This window comes from Trichomycterus rosablanca, chromosome 19, assembly GCF_030014385.1.
Source record: "Trichomycterus rosablanca isolate fTriRos1 chromosome 19, fTriRos1.hap1, whole genome shotgun sequence".
Taxonomy (NCBI): domain Eukaryota; kingdom Metazoa; phylum Chordata; class Actinopteri; order Siluriformes; family Trichomycteridae; genus Trichomycterus; species Trichomycterus rosablanca.
In genome coordinates, this window is record NC_086006.1 from 26,765,372 (window position 1) to 26,780,453 (window position 15,082).

Here is a 15,082-nt window from a genome sequence, read left to right on the forward strand (position 1 = left end):
CATTTTCGACCAGGCGACTGGTTTGAAGTATCTCTCAAACAGCAAGGGGTGTCACATGCACCAGTTAATCCACATTCCACAGAAATATCATGACCATTAGTGCTGTTGAGACACAATATTGACAGTACTGTGGTGAAAAAACTGCCCACAAACCCCATAGTGCCTGCCACAATTCTCTACTGACTGACAGCTTGTAAAGTGCAGAATTGGACAGGAGTTAACATGGGCACTAGCCTAAAGGCATGAGTCTTTAGGCTAGAGTCTAGAAATGCACTCCAATCACCCCAGTGGTTCCCTAAGTAGTGGACCACACTTAATTGAGATTCCAAACCACAAGGAGTGAAAGTTCAGTTTGAGCAGAACTTTAGACTTTAGGGAATCGTGATTAATGGTTCATAACTACACAGGAAGACGACAGTAAAATTTACCCATCAATCATCACGTGTTATGGGGCTTATAAGCCAGCTGGCGCATTATCTGAAAATTATACGGGCGGGATTAATGATGTCGGACTGATGTTTCATTAATCAACTTTTATGCACAGAAACAAGACAATCTCTGTTTACAATATTACAATATTTTATGTTACATTTTACACCGATCAGGCATAACATTATGACCACCTTTCTAATGTTGTGTTGGTCCCCCTTTTGCTGCCCCATATGTAACAAACTCTGATGCTCTGTGTATTCTGACACCTTTCTATCAGAACCAGCATGAACTTCTTCAGCAGTTTGAGCTACAGTAGCTCATCTGTTGGATATTACGGACCACTTGGGCCAGTCTTCTCTCCCTACGTGCATCAGTGAGCCTTGGCCGCCCATGACCCTGTCGCCGGTTTACCACTGTTCCTTCCTTGGATCACTTTTGATATATAGTGAACACTGCAGACCGGGACACACCCCACAAGAGCTGCAGTTTTGGAGATGCTCTGACAGTTGTCTAGCCATCACAATCTGCTCAGATCCTCACGCTCACCCATCTTTCCTGCTTCTAACATCAACTTTGAGGATAAAATGTCACTTGCTGCCTAATATATCCCCCCCCCCCCCCCCCCCCCCTAACATCAACTTTGAGGATAAAATGTCACTTGCTGCCTAATATGCCCCCCCCCCCCCCCCCCCCCCCCACTAACAGGGGCCGTAATGAAGAGATAATCAGTGTTAATCACTTCACCTGTCAGTGATCATAATGTTATGTCTGGTCGGTGTATATAACTTGCTTGAGAACTTAATATCAGTAGGTGTGTCTGAATTGTTAGAACTTGCAGATAAAGTTTTTATCTGTTTATATAGCTGGATGAATAAGCAGAAAATCTGGGTGTGTTTATAGATGTGGTCAATCCAGAGTGTCTTTGTTTCCCACATTTGCACGTTGCCGCCCGTGTATATAAAGAAATCCTAAGAAATGTGGGTCTAGTAAATTTTGGAGGACTGCAAGTTGATGTACAAATAGTTTATTACAAATTTATTATATAACAATACACAATACTTTTAAAAGAATTGCTCTAGAACAATAAGAAACAGCATAACTTTCTTTAAAAACAAATTTACAACCAATGATGAATAGTGCTGAAGATTAGAAGCGCAGTAAAATTCAGACAGGAATAAAGAAATAAAAGAGATTAATACGACTATGGTGGTCTGGTAACCAGAACAGTGCAGCTACCATCTTAAGTGTAAAGCAAATCACCACAAAAAGAGACACCAAATACATAAAACAGTTTACCACAAAACAATCCAAGCAAAAACAGTGCCAGGACTCAGGCGACACACCTTAGTGGTATAGTGGGGGGGATGGGAAGTCAGGTGTGGCAGAAACACCTGAAATCAATAGTTAGAAGGATTGTCTACTCCTGCAGATCATTTTGAACGGATGGGGCATTTTCACCGTACCCACAATGCCATCCAGATCAACAGGTGGTGTATTGGGGGGCCAGGAGAACTGAAGCCTCTGCAGTAGAGAGGTGAAGAAGATGAAGAGCTCCGTCCTGGCAAGAGACTCACCGAGACAAACCCTCGGACCTGCAGCACAGAGACGTCACAGACATCACGCCGTTAAGAACATCATGTTATCTACTAATAGCTTTTTAAACTACAGGGCAGTAGGTATCATCATCTCACCCAGAGAGAAAGGAAGGAAGAATTCGTCTTTGCAGAACTGGCCGTTCTCATCCAGAAAGTTCTCGGGGTTGAACGTGTCCGGATGTTTCCAGTGATCTTTATCCATCATTATGGCTGTTAAATTGGTCATGATCGGCGTTTCCTAGTTCGAACACAAACATACACTGATCAGCCATAACATTAAAACCACCTCCTTGTTTCTACACTCACTGTCCATTTTATCAGCTCCACTTACCATATAGAAGCACTTTGTAGGTCTACAATTACTGACTGTAGTCCATCTGTTTCTCTGCATGCTTTTTTTTACCTACTTTCACCCTGTTCTTCAGTGATCAGGACCCCCACAGGACCACCACAGAGCAGGTATTATTTAGGTGGTGGATGATTCTCAGCACTGCAGTGACACTGACATGGTGGTGGTGTGTTAGTGTGTGTTGTGCTGGTATGAGTGGATCAGACACAGCAGCGCTGCTGGAGTTTTTAAGCACCTCACTGTCACTGCTAAACTGAGAATAGTCCACCAACCAAAAATATCCAGCCAACAGCGCCCCGTGGGCAGCGTCCTGTGACCACTGATGAAGGTCTAGAAGATGAGCGATCGTCTCGGACTCTACATCTACCAGGTGGACCCACTAGGTAGGAGTGTCTAATAGAGTGGACAGTGAGTAGACACGGTGTTTAAAAACTCCAGCAGCGCTGCTCTGTCTAATATACACCTTCGGGATCTATGAACTTTATTATGAGAAATATACAGTACATACAGCATCATGAATGTGGCATGGCCTCCCAGTTCCTCATTATGTATTATGATTGACTAAGTCGGGGACTTCTCTGTGCCCTCATAAATAGGGCTAGTTTGATTGCAGCCATTTAAAGTACATAGAACAAATTGACACCCTGTTCTGAAACATATTCGTCAGATTATTACAAAAACCACGATGAGAAACAGGTCTGCAATGAATAAGAAGCTGCTGAAACCTGGCTGACACTGTCCACAGCAAATGTATCTGTTATGAATTGTTTGCTGGATTGATTGTGGACCGGGTCACCTATGTTCTATCTGCAGGATCTAGAGGGTGCAGAAACGTATCTACAAATGATGAGGCCAACCACAGAGATTCCAGTCAGGAGAGATCGTCCTTTAATGTCATGGCAGTAATCTTTACCTTAGGGATGGTGTATCCTCGTAGCTGTGTTGTCTGCGTGGTTGAGTGAACCACGCCGAGTGGGAGAATGTTCCCGAAGCGCTGGATCTCATGAACGGTGGCGAGTGTGTACGGGAGTTTTGCTCGGTCGTCCATGCTAGGGGCTCGATCGTAACCCAACACACGAACGATCTCCTCATGGCAGCGCTCTAGAGTCCAGGAGAAGAAAAGCAGAGAACAGAAAGATTGTGTAAAATAAAAACCACTTTATTCTACCCACTGCACCTTTAAACTGAGGCGGTGTGCATTAACAGCTGGGATCTGAGAGTCTTTTGGAAAAGTACCTTGAACATCTGGATGGTTCATCATAAAAATGAAGCCCCATCTGAGCGTGGTCGATGTGGTCTCAGTTCCAGCGAGGAAGAGATCAGAGGTGGACATGACCAGGTTCTCCTCGTGAAACGTCGAGTCTTCGCTTGAGCTGTTCTGCTCAAAAGGAGAAGTCATGTTTAAATAACATCCAATCATATTTAGACAGCTGGAAACTGCTGGTATGTGGACGCATGACCCTCACACCTTCTACCGAATCATGTTTGAGCCGTTATATGAAGTCACATTGTGTCTGTACAGTATTGTGTTCATTCCAGTTCATTTACTTGTGTATTAGCACATTTGCATGTCAAACTACGTCTGCATGGACGGACGGAACAAGAACGCTGTGCTGGAACAAGAAAGGACCTTCAAACTGTTAATAATTAGTGTAGTTTACTACCTTGCTTATCTCCATGAGGTAGGCATCAATGAAGTCCCGGTGATTTTCAGGATCCAGCGTCTTTCTGTGCTCCACCATGGCCTCTCGGATGAAGTCTTTTAAAGCGTTGGCATTCTGATAGATCTTCTGATGTGGACCAGGGAGGTGCATTGTGAAGGGAAAAAAGTGGACCATCTGTAATAGAGCATAGAAGTAAAAAAAAATTTACATGGCAGAGGCTTCATGCTTGTGTAGCAGGTTCAAGACTCACAGCAATATAAAGCTTGCTTATCCATCCAATCCAATCATCCAATTCACTCTCCATATGTCATCTATCTACCTGTTCATCCACCTACCCAACCAACCCCACCTATCTGTCCATCATTCTGAAAGTATTTGGACACCTTTTTAATTATTGAAGGTGTATTAAATAATCTATATACTTTTAACATATATTTTGGTGAATTGTGATTCAGCATGACTGCACCACCATCTAGAGTTTGGTGTGTTGAGATTCCAACAAGCTCATGGTCAGGTGTCCACATACTTTTGCCATCTAATGTATAAATATCTGAGCAGTGATGCTGATTAAAAAAAGCTCAGAATTACCATTGCAAGCAGTGAGCTAGAAAGCACCATGTTTTCATTCAGGATTTTCAGCAGTTTAGCGAAGCGCCGGTCGTCGTACTCAAAGCGATCTCCAAACACGATGGAGCAGATGATATTGGACACGGCGTTCATGGTCAGGTGGATCGGATCGAAGGCCTTTCCTTTCAAAACAGCCAGAAATTAAATGAGACTACACCAGTACACTGAGTTACATCTTTACTGGATGCAGATGAGGATCTTCATGACTGACCTTCTTGTTTCAGTATCTCTTTGATGAGACATTGTGCTTCCTCAGACACTCGTTCCTCCACGGATTTCTTCCCCAGACCAAAGTTACGCAGCGTGTGGAGAGCAAAACGTCGCTGCTGCTTCCACGCGTGACCGTACGTGACCAACAAAATACCTACAAAATCATGAGAAAGCAAAAAGTGCCATTGAAGGCTCTGTACTTTAGGTTTCTAAATCAATGACAGGAAGGGTGCAAGTTCAAATTCCACAAGTGGGTAAAATTTTGGTTATAACATGTAATAAGGAGGGATGTCCACATACTTTTAGCCATACAGTATATTGGTTCAAGATACAGTCATGGTAAACTGTACTGATAAAGGAACGAGAAGTCATGCAGTACTGACCGTACCCGCTGGTGATCCACTCCATTGTGGGCATGGACGGCCTTCCGGAAAACGCAGTTCCATTCTGAACCAGAGCTTCCTTCATCACATCTGGATTATTCAGCAACACTGTGGGCATCCTTCCAATAAACACGGAGCACAGATCACCATACCGCACCAGCTGCAGAGGAAACATCCAAACCGAGGACCAAGTCAAGATGAATTTTCACACAGTTCCGGTCCAATGTTTATATAGATGCTCTTTCTGTGACTTAGTGACACATTTCTTAATAAATGTTCATAAATTTGAGTTCTTTCACACAATTTGCATTGTCCTTCCTTTTCTTCCAATTTAGTCATTTCCAGTTCACTATTAAAAGTTTTTGCTGCGTGCACCAACCCCAGACGCTAGAACGGCTAAGAGGGTAGCACCGAACACCTACAAGCCAGAATTACAAGCAAGTCATCAGGACAAAATCCATTCCAAATGCTTCATTTCAGCCAGATTTATTTATTCCAAAACACGTTTTAATGTTTGTTTTGAGTCGACACCCTGCTGGAACACCAATGTACTGCTAAAATTAAAGACATTTGGGTTAAAGTTCATTTTTAATTATTCTGTTTAGTTTCTGTAATTTATTAGCAAAACTGTTCCACAGGATTTAACTACCAGCACAATGTCTGACAGTAGATACAGTGTTGTTGGGTTTGAATGCCTTATATTTTCTCAGCCAAACAAACGTCTGGCTCAGCCTTTGATCTATTTGATTCACTTTACATTGTGTTTATGGATAAATGACTGTTAAAGATGTATGAGTACATACATCCTGTGATCTGTAAACAGCTTTCAAGACTTCAAGACCACTGTAACGCTACTGGATTAGAACCAGTGGATGTAGTCAAACCAGAGATGAGGACTCGAGTCCGAGTCGCATGTAAGTTGCACACACAGCGACTTCAGACTTGACTCAGACTCGTTTCAAATGACTCGGACTCGACTCGTGACTCACAAAAAATGACTTGTGGACAACCAAAGTCAGCAACATTAGTTACGTGTGACAATTATATATATATATATACAGTGTATCACAAAAGTGAGTACACCCCTCACATTTCTGCAAATATTTTATTATATCTTTTCATGGGACAACACTATAGAAATAAAACTTGGATATAACTTAGAGTAGTCAGTGTACAGCTTGTATAGCAGTGTAGATTTACTGTCTTCTGAAAATAACTCAACACACAGCCATTAATGTCTAAATAGCTGGCAACATAAGTGAGTACACCCCACAGTGAACATGTCCAAATTGTGCCCAAAGTGTCAATATTTTGTGTGACCACCATTATTATCCAGCACTGCCTTAACCCTCCTGGGCATGGAATTCACCAGAGCTGCACAGGTTGCTACTGGAATCCTCTTCCACTCCTCCATGATGACATCACGGAGCTGGTGGATGTTAGACACCTTGAACTCCTCCACCTTCCACTTGAGGATGCGCCACAGGTGCTCAATTGGGTTTAGTCCATCACCTTTACCTTCAGCTTCCTCAGCAAGGCAGTTGTCATCTTGGAGGTTATGTTTGGGGTCGTTATCCTGTTGGAAAACTGCCATGAGGCCCAGTTTTCGAAGGGAGGGGATCATGCTCTGTTCAGAATGTCACAGTACATGTTGGAATTCATGTTTCCCTCAATGAACTGCAGCTCCCCAGTGCCAGCAACACTCATGCAGCCCAAGACCATGATGCTACCACCACCATGCTTGACTGTAGGCAAGATACAGTTGTCTTGGTACTTCTCACCAGGGCGCCGCCACACATGCTGGACACCATCTGAGCCAAACAAGTTTATCTTGGTCTCGTCAGACCACAGGGCATTCCAGTAATCCATGTTCTTGGACTGCTTGTCTTCAGCAAACTGTTTGCGGGCTTTCTTGTGCGTCAGCTTTCTTCTGGGATGACGACCATGCAGACCGAGTTGATGCAGTGTGCGGCGTATGGTCTGAGCACTGACAGGCTGACCTCCCACGTCTTCAACCTCTGCAGCAATGCTGGCAGCACTCATGTGTCTATTTTTTAAAGCCAACCTCTGGATATGACGCCGAACACGTGGACTCAACTTCTTTGGTCGACCCTGGCGAAGCCTGTTCCGAGTGGAACCTGTCCTGGAAAACCGCTGTATGACCTTGGCCACCATGCTGTAGCTCAGTTTCCGGGTGTTAGCAATCTTCTTATAGCCCAGGCCATCTTTGTGGAGAGCAACAATTCTATTTCTCACATCCTCAGAGAGTTCTTTGCCATGAGGTGCCATGTTGGATATCCAGTGGCCAGTATGAGAGAATTGTACCCAAAACACCAAATTTAACAGCCCTGCTCCCCATTTACACCTGGGACCTTGACACATGACACCAGGGAGAGACAACGACACATTTGGGCACAATTTGGACATGTTCACTGTGGGGTGTACTCACTTATGTTGCCAGCTATTTAGACATTAATGGCTGTGTGTTGAGTTATTTTCAGAAGACAGTAAATCTACACTGCTATACAAGCTGTACACTGACTACTCTAAGTTATATCCAAGTTTCATGTCTATAGTGTTGTCCCATGAAAAGATATAATGAAATATTTGCAGAAATGTGAGGGGTGTACTCACTTTTGTGATACACTGTATATATATATATATACAGTGTATCACAAAAGTGAGTACACCCCTCACATTTCTGCAGATATTTAAGTATATCTTTTCATGGGACAACACTGACAAAATGACACTTTGACACAATGAAAAGTAGTCTGTGTGCAGCTTATATAACAGTGTAAATTTATTCTTCCCTCAAAATAACTCAATATACAGCCATTAATGTCTAAACCACCGGCAACAAAAGTGAGTACACCCCTAAGAGACTACACCCCTAAATGTCCAAATTGAGCACTGCTTGTCATTTTCCTTCCAAAATGTCATGTGATTTGTTAGTGTTACTAGGTCTCAGGTGTGCATAGGGAGCAGGTGTGTTCAATTTAGTAGTACAGCTCTCACACTCTCTCATACTGGTCACTGAAAGTTCCAACATGGCACCTCATGGCAAAGAACTCTCTGCGGATCTTAAAAGACGAATTGTTGCGCTACATGAAGATGGCCAAGGCTACAAGAAGATTGCCAACACCCTGAAACTGAGCTGCAGCACAGTGGCCAAGATCATCCAGCGTTTTAAAAGAGCAGGGTCCACTCAGAACAGACCTCGCGTTGGTCGTCCAAAGAAGCTGAGTGCACGTGCTCAGCGTCACATCCAACTGCTGTCTTTGAAAGATAGGCGCAGGAGTGCTGTCAGCATTGCTGCAGAGATTGAAAAGGTGGGGGGTCAGCCTGTCAGTGCTCAGACCATACGCCGCACACTACATCAAATTGGTCTGCATGGCTGTCACCCCAGAAGGAAGCCTCTTCTGAAGTCTCTACACAAGAAAGCCCGCAAACAGTTTGCTGAAGACATGTCAACAAAGGACATGGATTACTGGAACCATGTCCTATGGTCTGATGAGACCAAGATTAATTTGTTTGGTTCAGATGGTCTCAAGCATGTGTGGCGGCAATCAGGTGAGGAGTACAAAGATAAGTGTGTCATGCCTACAGTCAAGCATGGTGGTGGGAATGCCATGGTCTGGGGCTGCATGAGTGCAGCAGGTGTTGGGGAGTTACATTTCATTGAGGGACACATGAACTCCAATATGTACTGTGAAATACTGAGCAGAGCATGATCCCCTCCCTCCGGAAACTGGGTCGCAGGGCAGTGTTCCAGCATGATAATGACCCCAAACACACCTCTAAGACGACCACTGCTTTATTGAAGAGGCTGAGGGTAAAGGTGATGGACTGGCCAAGCATGTCTCCAGACCTAAACCCAATAGAACATCTTTGGGGCATCCTCAAGCGGAAGGTGGAGGAGCGCAAAGTCTCGAATTTCCGCCAGCTCCGTGATGTCATCATGGAGGAGTGGAAAAGCATTCCAGTGGCAACCTGTGAAGCTCTGGTAAACTCCATGCCCAGGAGAGTTAATGCAGTTCTGGGAAATAATGGTGGCCACACAAAATATTGACACTTTAGGAACTTTCACTAAGGGGTGTACTCACTTTTGTTGCCGGTGGTTTAGACATTAATGGCTGTATATTGAGTTATTTTGAGGGAAGAATAAATTTACACTGTTATATAAGCTGCACACAGACTACTTTTCATTGTGTCAAAGTGTCATTTTGTCAGTGTTGTCCCATGAAAAGATATACTTAAATATCTGCAGAAATGTGAGGGGTGTACTCACTTTTGTGATACACTGTATATATATATATATATATATATATATATATATATATATATATATATATATATATATATATATATATGTATATATATATATATATATATATATATGTATATATATATATATACAGGTCCTTCTCAAAAAATTAGCATATTGTGATAAAGTTCATTATTTTCCATAATGTAATGATAAAAATTAAACTTTCATATATTTTAGATTCATTGCACACCAACTGAAATATTTCAGGTCTTTTATTGTTTTAATACTGATGATTTTGGCATACAGCTCATGAAAACCCAAAATTCCTATCTCAAAAAATTAGCATATCATGAAAAGGTTCTCTAAACGAGCTATTAACCTAATCATCTGAATCAACGAATTAACTCTAAACACCTGCAAAAGATTCCTGAGGCTTTTAAAAACTCCCAGCCTGGTTCATTACTCAAAACTGCAATCATGGGTAAGACTGCCGACCTGACTGCTGTCCAGAAGGCCATCATTGACACCCTCAAGCAAGAGGGTAAGACACAGAAATAAATTTCTGAACGAATAGGCTGTTCCCAGAGTGCTGTATCAAGGCACCTCAGTGGGAAGTCTGTGGGAAGGAAAAAGTGTGGCAGAAAACGCTGCACAACGAGAAGAGGTGACCGGACCCTGAGGAAGATTGTGGAGAAGGGCCGATTCCAGACCTTGGGGGACCTGCGGAAGCAGTGGACTGAGTCTGGAGTAGAAACATCCAGAGCCACCGTGCACAGGCGTGTGCAGGAAATGGGCTACAGGTGCCGCATTCCCCAGGTCAAGCCACTTTTGAACCAGAAACAGCGGCAGAAGCGCCTGACCTGGGCTACAGAGAAGCAGCACTGGACTGTTGCTCAGTGGTCCAAAGTACTGTTTTCGGATGAAAGCAAATTTTGCATGTCATTCGGAAATCAAGGTGCCAGAGTCTGGAGGAAGACTAAGTACCCACAGTCAGTGATGGTCTGGGGTGCCATGTCAGCTGCTGGTGTTGGTCCACTGTGTTTTATCAAGGGCAGGGTCAATGCAGCTAGCTATCAGGAGATTTTGGAGCACTTCATGCTTCCATCTGCTGAAAAGCTTTATGGAGATGAAGATTTCATTTTTCAGCACGACCTGGCACCTGCTCACAGTGCCAAAACCACTGGTGAATGGTTTACTGACCATGGTATTACTGTGCTCAATTGGCCTGCCAACTCTCCTGACCTGAACCCCATAGAGAATCTGTGGGATATTGTGAAGAGAAAGTTGAGAGACACAAGACCCAACACTCTGGATGAGCTTAAGGCCGCTATCGAAGCATCCTGGGCCTCCATAACACCTCAGCAGTGCCACAGGCTGATTGCCTCCATGCCACGCCGCATTGAAGCAGTCATTTCTGCAAAAGGATTCCCGACCAAGTATTGAGTGCATAACTGAACATAATTATTTGAAGGTTGACTTTTTTTGTATTAAAAACACTTTTCTTTTATTGGTCGGATGAAATATGCTAATTTTTTGAGATAGGAATTTTGGGTTTTCATGAGCTGTATGCCAAAATCATCAGTATTAAAACAATAAAAGACCTGAAATATTTCAGTTGGTGTGCAATGAATCTAAAATATATGAAAGTAAAATTTTTATCATTACATTATGGAAAATAATGAACTTTATCACAATATGCAAATTTTTGGAGAAGGACCTGTATATATGATCCGACATCATTCTGATCGTGTCATTAACCCGCAACGTACGCAATGGGTAAATGTTCCAGCCAGCTTCCGGCATAGTGATGAAGCGTCGCTCCCTACTTAAAATGGTGGAATACCCTACGTAGTGCACTTCACAGTAACAGATAATGTGAATGGAACGCTCCTACAGAATTGGCGCTAATGATTGAAAAAACGCTTTCTGAGCCAATCAGAGCTTCTGATTGTAAATGTTAGTAAGAAATGCATGTATTGCATGTATTGCGTCACACAGATGACGTGGTAATGAAACGCTCGATCGGCTTTCTAACGACTTCCTGTTTTACTTCACAACCGGGAAAAGTTTGGAGATTTTTAATTATAAGCACATTTACAAAATAACAGATTCACGCTTATAAATTTAATAGCATCTGGAAGAACAGAAGCTAAGGTAAGCAGCGGTTATGGATTTTTTGCTGTGTTTGGGATTTTGGCCGCTGTGCCGTAATTTGCAATGAAAACAAAACGTCAGTTGAAGCTTTTAACTGGTACCAAGGAAATAAAGGCACGAAGTAAAATGGCTAAATACACTCGCTAATCTGTTGTTGTTTTTTATCTGAACTTACAGATTATTTGTTTATTTCTACGCTACATTTATAATATATGTTTTGTGTAGATTATATTGACTCATGACTCGACTCGGACTCGTATTTTGTCACTTGTGAACGTCTCTGAGTCAAACTAGTCCAATTTATATGGGCATAAAGAAGGAAATCATCATCATCACTAACAGGGAATTACTGGAACACGCCACAAAGTTTCTACATCTTTTGACCCAGCAGATTCTGCTCAAGTGTTCCAAATATTCAGTCAGAGAAAAAATTAGAAGCTGCAGAAACCCACAGAAATCATACGACTGAGTACACAAGGGTTATCAGTTCAGCAGGTTATATCAAACAGTCATGGACAATTTTGTATCTCCAGTTCACCTCACTTGCACGTCTTTGGACTGTGGGAGGAAACCGGAGCTCCCGCAGAAAACCCACGCAGACACGGGGAGAACATGCAAACTCGGTAAACAACGTAAACAACCTTATACTCACACAGATTGAGGAAAGCTGATCACATCTGATATTCAAATGCACTTTGAAGAATCGTAAATAAATAAAACACAGAAACTGACCGATTTGTTGAAGCCTATGGGATCTTTCAGGAACAGAAACGTAGTTCCGACAAACGGCAGCGGTTTAGGTCCAGGAGGAAACCGGCATCTTAAGGATCTCAACCTGAAGATCTCCAGTACAACCAGTGAGACCAGACCGACCAATACAGCCAGAGCTACAGAGGTCAGGTCTAAATATCTCAGTACAGACTGCATGTTGAGAGAGCAGGAGTGTTTAGACTCTGCACAGAGCCTCAGCTCAGATTTATACAGGAACCGAGCAGGCAGAGCAGTCACGTGACTCGGTGTGTTTATGAGCTGCTCCGATACACACCGATCAGCCATAACATTAAAACCACCTCCCTGTTTCTACACTCACTGTTCATTTTATCAGCTCCACTTACCATATAGAAGCACTTTGTAGATCTACAATTACTGACTGTAGTCCATCTGTTCCTCTGCAATGCTTTGTTAGCCCCCTTTCATGCTGTTCTTCAATGGTCAGGACCCCCACAGGACCACCACAGAGCAGGTATTATTTAGGTGGTGGATCATTCTCAGCACTGCAGTGACACTGACATGGTGCTGGTGTGTTAGTGTGTGTTGTGCTGGTGTGTTGCTGGAGTTTTTAAACACCTCACTGTCACTGCTGGACTAAGAATAGTCCACCAACCAAAAACATCCAGCCAACAGCGCCCCGTGGGCAGCGTCCTGTGACCACTGATGAAGGTCTAGAAGATGACCGACTCAAACAGCAGCAATAGATGAACGATCGTCTCTGACTTTACATCTACAAGGTGGACCAACTAGGTAGGAGTGTCTAATAGAGTGGACAGTGAGTGGACACGGTATTTAAAAACTCCAGCAGCGCTGCTGTGTCTGATCCACTCATACCAGCACAACACACACTAACACACCACCACCATGTCAGTGTCACTGCAGTGCTGAGAATCATCCACGACCTACAGTGTATCACAAAAGTGAGTACACCCCTCACATTTCTGCAGATATTTAAGTATATCTTTTCATGGGACAACACTGACAAAATTACACTTTGACACAATGAAAAGTAGTCTGTGTGCAGCTTATATAACAGTGTAAATTTATTCTTCCCTCAAAATAACTCAATATACAGCCATTAATGTCTAAACCACCGGCAACAAAAGTGAGTACACCCCTTAGTGAAAGTTCCTGAAGTGTCAATATTTTGTGTGGCCACCATTATTTCCCAGAACTGCCTTAACTCTCCTGGGCATGGAGTTTACCAGAGCTTCACAGGTTGCCACTGGAATGCTTTTCCACTCCTCCATGACGACATCACGGAGCTGGCGGATATTCGAGACTTTGCGCTTCTCCACCTTCCGCTTGAGGATGCCCCAAAGATGTTCTATTGGGTTTAGGTCTGGAGACATGCTTGGCCAGTCCATCACCTTTACCCTCAGCCTCTTCAATAAAGCAGTGGTCGTCTTAGAGGTGTGTTTGGGGTCATTATCATGCTGGAACACTGCCCTGCGACCCAGTTTCCGGAGGGAGGGGATCATGCTCTGCTTCAGTATTTCACAGTACATATTGGAGTTCATGTGTCCCTCAATGAAATGTAACTCCCCAACACCTGCTGCACTCATGCAGCCCCAGACCATGGCATTCCCACCACCATGCTTGACTGTAGGCATGACACACTTATCTTTGTACTCCTCACCTGATTGCCGCCACACATGCTTGAGACCAACTGAACCAAACAAATTAATCTTGGTCTCATCAGACCATAGGACATGGTTCCAGTAATCCATGTCCTTTGTTAACATGTCTTCAGCAAACTGTTTGCGGGCTTTCTTGTGTAGAGACTTCAGAAGAGGCTTCCTTCTGGGGTGACAGCCATGCAGACCAATTTGATGTAGTGTGCGGCGTATGGTCTGAGCACTGACAGGCTGACCCCCCACCTTTTCAATCTCTGCAGCAATGCTGACAGCACTCCTGCGCCTATCTTTCAAAGACAGCAGTTGGATGTGACGCTGAGCACGTGCACTCAGCTTCTTTGGACGACCAACGCGAGGTCTGTTCTGTGTGGACCCTGCTCTTTTAAAACGCTGGATGATCTTGGCCACTGTGCTGCAGCTCAGTTTCAGGGTGTTGGCAATCTTCTTGTAGCCTTGGCCATCTTCATGTAGCGCAACAATTCGTCTTTTAAGATCCTCAGAGAGTTCTTTGCCATGAGGTGCCATGTTGGAACTTTCAGTCACCAGTATGAGAGAGTGTGAGAGCTGTACTACACACCTGCTCCCTATGCACACCTGAGACCTAGTAACACTAACGAGTCGCATGACATTTTGGAGGGAAAATGACAAGCAGTGCTCAATTTGGACATTTAGGGGTGTAGTCTCTTAGGGGTGTACTCACTTTTGTTGCCAGTGGTTTAGACATTAATGGCTGTATATTGAGTTATTTTGAGGGAAGAATAAATTTACACTGTTATATAAGCTGCACACAGACTACTTTTCATTGTGTCAAAGTGTCATTTTGTCAGTGTTGTCCCATGAAAAGATATACTTAAATATCTGCAGAAATGTGAGGGGTGTACTCACTTTTGTGATACACTGTAAATAATACCTGCTCTGTGGTGGTCCTGTGGGGGTCCTGACCATTGAAGAACAGGGTGAGAGCAGGCTAAAAAGATATGTAGAGAAACA

At 43.4% G+C, this 15,082-nt stretch overlaps 1 protein-coding gene across 2 annotated transcripts; it reads right to left on the reverse strand.

Annotated features, from left to right (window-relative positions):
* Positions 1 to 1,440: 1,440 nt before the first annotated feature.
* On the reverse strand, positions 1,441 to 12,611 carry LOC134333759 (cytochrome P450 2J2-like). Of its 2 annotated transcripts, XM_063015906.1 has the most exons (9): positions 12,417 to 12,611; positions 5,261 to 5,420; positions 4,879 to 5,031; positions 4,629 to 4,789; positions 4,041 to 4,214; positions 3,613 to 3,754; positions 3,290 to 3,477; positions 2,124 to 2,265; positions 1,441 to 2,024 (listed from the first exon to the last, which is right to left on the reverse strand). In XM_063015906.1, exons 1-9 carry the CDS (start codon positions 12,609 to 12,611, stop codon positions 1,837 to 1,839), a joined length of 1,503 nt encoding a protein of 500 aa, XP_062871976.1. In that variant the 3' UTR covers positions 1,441 to 1,836. The 2 variants fall into 2 exon arrangements, with proteins under 2 accessions (XP_062871976.1, XP_062871977.1); XM_063015907.1 differs by lacking the exon at positions 12,417 to 12,611 and having other exon boundaries at positions 5,266 to 5,414.
* Between the last annotated feature and the right edge of the window lie 2,471 nt (positions 12,612 to 15,082).